Below are 10022 nucleotides of genomic sequence, written 5' to 3'. Positions count from 1 at the left end.
ACTGAATGTCAGAATGGGAAAGAAAGGTGATTTAAGCAATTTTGAGCGTGGCATGGTTGTTGGTGCCAGACGGGCCGGTCTGAGTATTTCACAATCTGCTCAGTTACTGGGATTTTCACATCAGAGACACAGTACACTCATCCCTGTTGGACTCCAGATACGAGCCCTGAGCAACCCACTTTGCACTAAAAGCATACAAATACACAAGGCACACACACTATGGTGACTATAGTCTTGATATGCATAACAGGATACATTTTAAAAAAAAAGATTGTTTAATACTTGAATTGTTTCATCTCTCTGGAAGTGTGTGCATGCCTGCACGAATAGGTCTTAGTGCATGCTTTAATCTGAACGTGTTCTGATTTAATATCAAATAAATAAAATAAAGGGATACAAATAAAGGGGCAAAAATCAAGTGCTTTGATGAGAACCAAAAAATGAGAACTTTGATTGGGAACAGTCATTTTGGATACATCTGACTAGCTATGAGTACAACTGAAAATGATATGCACATTCTACATTATGTATGTGCATTAGGATTTTAGTATTACTCTATTTAGTGTTCCACCAATTTTAGTGTTCCACCAATGAAGATAATGAATTCTTCTCAATACCTTTTAAACACCAAATATAGAAAGCAAAAATGGTATACAGTGGGAAGAACAAGTATTTGACACACTGCCGATTTTGCAGGTTTTCCCACTTACACAGCATGTAGAGGTCTGTAATTTTTATCATAGGTACTTTTCAACTGTGAGAGACGGAATCTAAAACAAAAATCCAGAAAATCACATTGTATGATTTAAATAATTAATTTGCATTTTATTGCATGACATAACCAGTAAGAATTCCGGCTCTCACAGACCTGTTAGTTTTTCTTTAAGAAAAGAGAAAAAGAGAGCCTCCTGCTCTCCACTCATTACCTGTATTAACTGCACCTGTTTGAACTCGTTACCTGTATAAAAGACACCTGTCCACACACTCAATCATACAGACTCCAACCTCTCAACAATGGCCAAGACCAGAGAGCTGTGCAAGGACATCAGGGATAAAATTGTAGACCTGCACAAGGCTGGGATGGGCTACAGGACAATAGGCAAGCAGCTTGGTGAGAAGGCAACAACTGTTGGCGCATTTATTAGAAAATGGAAGAAGTTCAAGATGACGGTCAATCTCCCTCGGTCTGGGGCACCATGCAAGATCTCACCTCGTGGGGCATCAGTGATCATGAGGAAGGTGAGGGATCAGCCCAGGGGCTCGTTCTTCGTACGTTGCTTATTACATCCGAGATCAAATGACACATCCAAGATGATATCATCGTGCTAATCATGATCTGGCTAACTCGGTTCTTCGAACACACTTGCCGGATATGATTAGTATCGCTGGATTGAGTTATCTGAGATAATTGCGCGTTCATGCGCTGGTTGAAAAGGGGATATGTATCGATAGTAGAAACATTGATCAGCAACGCTGCTATTGGCTGCTCAGCGTGGCCAAAGAGCGCGCTCAGTTTTTCTCCTCAGCAGAGCAAGAACTAATAGTCGAAGTTTATTCGGAATTTTAATGTTTAATCAAAACGCCAGGGAACACCTCAAAGTCTGCAAAAGCCAGGAGAGAGGGCTGGCAAAAAGTAGCAGACAATTTAAATCCGTTAAAAGTGTTTTTATCACTTATTAGCCTATATTTTTGTATTTTAATAATTGCATAATTACTTTGTTCATTGTAATGTCAGTCACCACAATAGAACATGGGAACAAACAAAAGTGAAGTACAAAAATATTCTACATAATGGTAATTATTAATTATATTATAGTCTCTTTTATAAAAGACACTGTTAAATAAATGGTTGTCTGTTTATAAACGCAACCAAGAAAAAGGCTGAGAAAAAAGAAAGAAAAGATCTTAGTAGCCTACACTGTAAAATAATTTTTGCTGCATTAAATTAAGGCTGTATAGTCATTTCAACTGTTAAGTCTTGAGTAATGATGAATTGCTTTGACTTGTGAAAGTGAAAACTGATAAACTTATGTTAATGTAAAAATATTTTTCCCGAGTGTAGTTCATTGTAATGACATTGTGTTTTCCTCTTTTGTGCACTTTTACATAATACACCAACACTTGTATCTGTTCCCAAGAAAGTGGTGGCTGAAATATGTGCAGTAAGTGGACATTTTCTAACTTTCCAAAGGAAAGAAAGTATAAGACTTAGTAATGTCCATTTGTTTCCATTGTATTGGACAGTGAATAAACCCTCTCAGATAACTGTCATGGAGGAACTAGCCTACCTGCAAGTGCATAAAGAACTTTACTTAATTTATACTTGTATGCTTTATGGCTGCAATATAAGTTGCAGGATTCCACATCTACAGAAAGGCCTACAGAAGAGTCTGCACAGACAGAGGAGACATAGGCCTACAGGTGGGCAGTGTATAGCCAACTTTTCCTTTTTATTTGTTGCATGAGGCATGTGTCTAATATCTCTTGTTGCAGGCACTTGACCACTGGCTTTTCTTTACAAAGAACAATTGAAATAAAACTCAAGGAACTAAGCATATTTGTCTTTTATTAAACATTTAATGAAAAGATTTTTTTTTTTTTTGCAATGTTGTGTAATATGGCACATGCAACAATGTCACAGGCCCTGTCAGGTGTGCAACCCTCAGACTTATCAGACACTGAAATCTTCCCTTTAGTTAGCCAAAGTTCATTTCATTGTGTGCCCTTGTCCTGGCTAGAGCTGCATTGTAACTGGTTTGGGTCAGGGAATGGGGTCATAAAACACCTGTCTGCAGGCAGGAACATGTCATAATCACCTATGAAGAAATGCAGTTCTGTTAGGATCAGCATAAGTGTATGTAATACAGTGAGCTTGATATTTAATTGTGGAACTTTCCTTACCACTTTCAAATAATGTGCATAAATGTGAATTTCTGAAAATTCTTAAGTCATGCATAGTTCCTGGCCATTTTGCTTTCACATTTGTGATATGGAAGATTTTAGTCAACTGCCTTTTTTAAATTTGATATAATATTATTAATCTGGAATATTAAGAATCCCAATAGTAACTGGGCTGCACATTTACATTGTGAACCCCCTTTCTGTTCACATAATCCCCTTCATTGAGGCCTTGATGGCAGTCTATGGTAGCCTATAGTCTATGGTACCAATCACGTTAGTGAAGCCTGAGTGACATATACTGTAATCGGCATGGTCATGATGGCATGATCTTCATAAAAAATTATGATAGCCAAAAAAAAAAAAAAAAAAACTGCTTTAAAAAAAACTGCTTTACAACATTGGGTCTTAAGTGGCTTGGAAATGCCACAAAAAAACCTAAAACTGTTTTTTAAACCTAAAAGCGCCAGGTAAACTCCGAATGACACGACAGACAGCACTTAACATCAAGTTCTCCGCATCTCCAATAGTGTAAAGGAAAGAGCCACTCGCAAATAATCTTAGGCCAATGCTAACAGTTTGTGCTGTAGTTAAAGCCAGACTCCGACAAGTCGAAAATAAATGTGCGTTTCCAACAATTTTATAATGTAAACGACAATCTCACGAGTCACGAAAAAAAATATACATCTCAGAAAGTGCGCTATCGTGCTGCGCTGGACTTCCCCATGGACTTCCCATATCAGCTCCGCTTATGAAGCCGCAGTCTAATCCTGTTTACATGAAATAAGCCTGCTCCCGAGCAGGTTCAAGTTTGCGCACCTGTTGCTATAACAGCAAGTCCAGGATGAGCGTCGAAGAACCAAACAATCCAAGATCATGCCAAATCGTCAACAATCAAATCCAGCTAACTGAGTTAGCGACGTACGAAGAACGAGCCCCAGAACTACACGGCAGCACCTGGTCAATGACCTGAAGAGAGCTGGGACCACAGTCTCAAAGAAAACCATTAGTAACACACTACGCCGTCATGGATTAAAATCCTGCAGCGCACACAAGGTCCCCCTGCTCAAGCCAGAGCATGTCCAGGCCCGTCTGAAGTTTGCCAATGACCACCTGGATGATCCAGAGGAGGAATGGGAGAAGGTCATGTGGTCTGATGAGACAAAAATAGAGCTTTTTGGTACGAACTCCACTCGCCGTGTTTGGAGGAAGAAGAAGGATGAGTACAACCCCAAGAACACCATCCCAACCGTGAAGCATGGAGGTGGAAACATCATTCTTTGGGGATGCTTTTCTGCAAAGGGGAAGGGACGACTGCACCGTATTGAGGGGAGGATGGATGGGGCCATGTATCGCGAGATCTTGGCCAACAACCTCCTTCCCTCAGTAAGAGCATTGAAGATGGGTCGTGGCTGGGTCTTCCAGCATGACAACGACCCGAAAACACACAGCCAGGGCAACTAAGGAGTGGCTCCGTAAGAAGCATCTCAAGGTCCTGGAGTGGCCTAGCCAGTCTCCAGACCTGAACCCAATAGAAAATCTTTGGAGGAAGCTGAAAGTCCGTATTGCCCAGCGACAGCCCCGAAACCTGAAGGATCTGGAGAAGGTCTGTATGAAGGAGTGGGCTAAAATCCCTGCTGCAGTGTGTGCAAACCTGGTCAAGAACGACAGGAAACGTATGATCTCTGTAATTGCAAACAAAGGTTTCTGTACCAAATATTAAGTTCTGCTTTTCTGATGGATCAAATACTTATGTCATGCAATAAAATGCAAATTAATTACTTAAATCAAACAATGTGATTTTCAGGATTTTTGTTCAAAATTGAAGAGTACCTATGATAAAAATTTGACTTCTACATGCTTTGTAAGTGGGAAAACCTGCAAAATAGGCAGTGTATCAAATACTTGTTCTCCCCACTGTATCTCCTTTTTATTATTTCTTTAACTTAGAATTAACCTTGTTCTGTGTCTGTTTGCTCCATGGTCCTTTTTATTTACAAGAGAGATGGAATTCTTATACTTAAGGACTATACATAAATGTGATATTTCAAAGGTATCTGAAATTGTGTGATGTATTTTGTTGAAAGAAAGAAAGAAAGAAAGAAAGAAAGAGAAAGAAAGAAAGAAAGAAAGAAAGAAAGAAAGAAAGAGAAAGAAAGAAAGAAAGAAAGAGAAAGAGAAAGAAAGAAAGAAAGAAAGAAAGAAAGAAAGAAAGAAAGAAAGAAAGAAAGAAAGAAAGAAAGAAAGAAAAAGCATTTCAATATGTTCCACTCCGAATTTCCGCTTCAATAAGAAATATACTACAACGAAAAGAAAAACAAATTGGAGAAGTCATTCATTTATAAAAGATTGTTTTGAAGACCCCAAAGTAACTCACCTCTTGCAGGTGGATGCATGCTGTCGGTTGGGTGAGTCATTAGGGGAGGTTGCTAGGCTGCTGAATCCAAGAGGGATTTTGTCCCACTCATCGAAACGTAGGCCGCTGCCCAGGGAGTAAGTGCCAGCCGCACACTTTATGCACTCCTGAGCAGACATCTCTAGAAACTCCCCCGCCTTGCAGGAGAATGCTGACAGACAAGGATGTAAACAAATGTACAATACAGTTTAATGAGATGTCATTGGAAAAATAAATTGACCAGAGCGATCACCAAATCCAAGTACTGGGTAGGGCAAGTGTACCATGGCAATTAATTTAGATCTAAAATCCAATAAAAATATCCAGACATTTGATAAAAACAATAAAATATAAAACAAAACAAATAAGTAAATAAAATCAGCTTGGTTTTTTTACATCCGTGGGAGATTCTTTGGCTATTGAAACAAAGTTTGCTTCTTTTTTTTTTTACGATGCCAGCATCTTTGGCTATGTTAAACAAACAAACAAAAATAAAGAAAAAATAAGAAAAGAAATTAACAAAAATAAATAAATTTACCACCATGCCACCTTCTTTGGCTATTTTAAACAAACAAATTTTACTCTGGAAAATTAACTAATATCATGTAGATGCATATCAACAGCAGAGCAATTATCAATTTACAATAAATTACCTTTCATTTAATACAAAATCTGTTACAGACAACATTAAACCCAAGCTTTTAATTTCCATAATCCGATGCATTTCCAATTGAGAAAGAATATTCAGCAAGAAATAAAGTAGTGGGCGAGATGCATTTTTTTAATTGTTTGTGTCATTGAAAATTGTGACAGTTTTTATTGATTATATTTATTAATAAAGTAAAAGGGGTCCATTTTGATTTCAGAATGCCTTTTGCTGCGTTCTTCCAAACTACACGACTAAAACTGAATACATTGGCCTAGGACTTTGTAAAGTTTGGGGAATCATTATTCCGGGCCAATGGACATTCTATCTAAGAGGAAATTCCTCTGGGCTGATAAGGGGTGACAAAAACGGTTTAAACGCACACACTCATGCCATTCAAAATGCATTGAATCACATTAGTGTTTACACATTCAAGTATGAACATCCAAATAAACACAAAATGTCCATTTCCCAAAGACCCATCTCAGTCAAAACCCTCCCATAAATTAAACTTCCTCTCTGACTAACAGACTATGTGAACTTACTGCAGTCGGTGCCCTTCACAGGGTCTGGCAGTCCTGTACACTCTCCTGGATTCAGAGGGATGGCCACCCTCCATCTAGACCCGGTGCTGTTACACTCCGTGTACTGAAAGTAGTAGTCCGTCTGTGAAAAACAACACGTCTAAATTTAACAAGGATCTTGACAATGCTTGTGTTTGTGGATGTGTGAAGTTAGACTGTAAAAGAGTAAAGCACATGGACGCTTGAGTATTGTGTGGACTCAATGCAGAGGATATTAAAACAGGTCGTAACATGAGTCCTCTGTCCTGAGTCTAATGTGGCTGCACCCTTTCCTTTCCACAAATCAGCATCACTGGCGTTTAATTCGTGAATTAATATTTTAAGAAAAGAAATTGAAAGGGTTTGAACAAATTCTCATCACATCTACAATATCCAATGACTTCCAGAACAAGTATTTGATCACACAGACTGAATTAAACTCAAACAACATAAGAGAAAAATATTTTTCATGACAAAACTGCAACATATCACTTTCATGAACAAACTGGGACAATATCTTGTTGCTGAATGAACTGGACAAGCTGCGACTTCTCGTTTCTGAACAAACCGGGACGTTTGTGAACGAACTGACATATATCATTGGTGAAAGAACTGGGACAATATGTTTGTTAACAGATTTGGACATCGTGTTTTGTGAAGAAATTTGCGCAGATATAGGCTAATTCCAATAATTCCAAGCCGGTTAGTACTAGTAGTAGTAGTACAAGCCGGTTTAGTACTAGTAGCACAAGCCGGTTAGTACAAGCCGGTTAGTACTAGTAGTACTACTACAAGCCGGTTAGTACTAGTAGTAGTAGTAGTACAAGCCGGTTAGTACAAGCCGGTTAGTACTAGTAGTAGTAGTACAAGCCGGTTAGTACTAGTAGTAGTAGTACAAGCCGGTTAGTACTACTAGTAGTAGTAGTAGTAGTAGTAGTAGTAGTACAAGCCGGTTAGTACTAGTAGTACTACTACAAGCCGGTTAGTACTAGTAGTAGTAGTAGTAGTAGTAGTACAAGCCGGTTAGTACTAGTAGTAGTAGTAGTAGTAGTAGTAGTACAAGCCGGTTAGTACTAGTAGTAGTAGTACAAGCCGGTTTAGTACTAGTAGTACAAGCCGGTTAGTACTAGTAGTAGTAGTAGTAGTAGTAGTAGTAGTAGTAGTACAAGCCGGTTAGTACTAGTAGTAGTAGTACAAGCCGGTTAGTACTAGTAGTAGTAGTAGTACAAGCCGGTTTAGTACTAGTAGTACAAGCCGGTTAGTACTAGTAGTACAAGCCGGTTAGTACTAGTAGTACTACTACAAGCCGGTTAGTACTAGTAGTAGTACTACTACAAGCCGGTTAGTACTAGTAGTACTACTAGATGGATAGATGGATAGATGGATAGATGGATGGATAGATAGATAGATAGATAGATGGATAGATAGATTTTTTTTTCGTATTCATAGACAAGAACTGCAGTCAATCTTTTGGTTTATGGGACACAATGATCTAACAGTCATTTTTCCATGCACAAAGGCCAGAGGAGTTGCTGAGCTCTCGGTGAAAGCGGTTTGAGTGAAGCTATTCTTAGCATCATATCACCAGGCTCTTGAGATGGGCACGCAGGGCTAATCATCTTAGCACTCCACTGGAACATTGTTCATCCATCAGCATAACGCTTTATCATAAGAAATAAAACACATACTCTGGCTAGATTCTTCTAACACATTATTTCAAAGATGAGATGCATTTAAAATGGGATGCCCATCCCAAAATAAGCAATCTGACACCAATCAATATACCTAGACAAAAAGCATATCAGCTTCTAAATCAATATTTAAGCTGAAAAGTTCACGTAAACATACATTAGTAGGCTATCAAACATACAAAAGACATAAGAATAAACAGATTGAGAGCTTAAATTACTCTAATCTGACTGTAAACATTTATGGCAATGCAGTTTGTTCACCACTGCAAAAACAAACAACATTAAAACCCAACAATTAGGCATAGGCCTAACAGGAAACAGTGAAAAATCACCATAGCTACATTATGAGGTACCAAAGAGCCAATAATTACAAATAAACCAATATTAAGCATGCACATTTTGTATTTTTAAAAGATATGCAGCAAAACCAAATTAAGAAATTCTGCTTCAAATAAAACCAAGTATTATAAAAAAATTAAATAAACCAAACATTGACTACAAAACAGTCCTCATTTGGGTTATATATCCTCTGCAGAAAATGACCAGAATACACCAAAAGAGTCACACAAATAAGTTGTTGATTTGTAACACCAACATACACATGGATATAGATTTGGATATGGCTATGGGTTAATGAGAAACCAACAGTGAAGATTCAACTTAAAGCTCCAATATATCAAAAAAGCTTCGCTGAGAGATCTAAAAATGCCTCAAATATCTAATATGAAGGAAGGAACTTCAAAAGCCCTTTCTCTCGGGTTATGAGAGGAACCATTCCAAGAACTTCTAAAGACATTATTTAAGGCTCTGCCTGTCAGTGTGACTTTTCCATGATAAAGATGAAATTGAATTAAACTACTACCAGTGAACATTTAAATGTTTCTTAACCTATTTTTTCCTTTTTCATACATATGTAAACAAAACAGCCTAATTCTCATTGACTACGGCCATTCAATCTGTGTGTATCTGATGCACCTGTTACTTTGGTTATAACAAGGTGTGATAATACAACATCTTGCTGCACATAGGCTATCAGTAAAGAGACTGATCCCAAAAGTACAAATAAATGTATGCCAAACAACCACGAATGCTTTAAAAAACCCACAGACGTGCAAAAACAGATACATGAACTGGACAAATGGATAAAACGCAATGTACGCCGGTAAGTATCGCAAAAACATGAGTAGAATGGTCTCTCACCTCTATACACTGACGCTGTTGAGCGGAAGACCCCGTGCACGCGCTCAGGATGAAAACACAACATATCCATGCTGTACAACTCAGTTTAAAACGCCTTCGGTGGTGAACGCTGTTTTTCCTCGTGCACTCCATCGTTTGCTGAACGGAATGATGGGACCGTCCCATCAAATCAAATAATTTCCTATTAGAAAACCCTCCCAGTCGATGATATGTGTTCAACAGTCATATTAATGTATAAAAGTAGACTAATTCAAAATGTTTAGGGTAGACTGGGTACAGTTGAGACATAGGTACAGTTGAGACACCTTTAATAACTTGCGTTCGCAGCAAGCACAAGTTGTGATTTTTGCTGTGCACATGCGTATTAGTGTCCTCTTTGTTTGTGGGAAATTTGAACAGTGGACGCATCTCCGATCCGAAAATATCGGGTAAAGTTTTTTTTCTAAAGTAGGACGTTCACTTCACCATGCACTCTCCACAATGAATAGCTTATTATCCCTATATGACTGTTAAACATAACTGGTATCACCACAAACTTTATTCTGTGCCCTAAAAACTGGCATATTTCATGGTATTGTGTCATGCAAGGTAATTGCAAAATCTAGAGAAATGTGCGAGGTGGCCAGCGG

General features: G+C 38.3%; 1 protein-coding gene across 1 annotated transcript; it reads right to left on the bottom strand.

Moving 5' to 3' along the window:
* Positions 1-20: 20 nt before the first annotated feature.
* On the bottom strand, positions 21-9580 carry LOC309507369 (endosome/lysosome-associated apoptosis and autophagy regulator family member 2-like). The gene is made up of 4 exons (XM_082181534.1): positions 9394-9580; positions 6485-6605; positions 5276-5465; positions 21-185 (listed from the first exon to the last, which is right to left on the bottom strand). Exons 1-4 carry the CDS (start codon positions 9556-9558, stop codon positions 116-118), a joined length of 546 nt encoding a protein of 181 aa, XP_082037660.1. The 5' UTR covers positions 9559-9580; the 3' UTR covers positions 21-115.
* Positions 9581-10022: the final 442 nt, after the last annotated feature.

Source organism: Leuciscus leuciscus, assembly GCF_965113295.1.
Source record: "Leuciscus leuciscus genome assembly, chromosome: 10".
Lineage (NCBI taxonomy): Eukaryota > Metazoa > Chordata > Actinopteri > Cypriniformes > Leuciscidae > Leuciscus > Leuciscus leuciscus.
The sequence above is the reverse complement of the archived record's forward strand: the minus strand, read 5'-3'. Positions and strand labels throughout refer to the sequence as shown.

Bases quoted from the DNA above. Each gene is read 5' to 3' on its own strand.
- LOC309507369 (XM_082181534.1), bottom strand. From the start codon at position 9,558: ATGGGACGGTCCCATCATTCCGTTCAGCAAACGATGGAGTGCACGAGG. The intron at 5,466-6,484 runs GTAAGTTCACAT...CTTGTCTGTCAG, and splicing joins TGTGAAGGGCACCGACTGCA to CATTCTCCTGCAAGGCGGGG. The intron at 186-5,275 runs GTGAGTTACTTT...GTATGCTTTTAG, and splicing joins CATGCATCCACCTGCAAGAG to TGCAAAGTGGGTTGCTCAGG.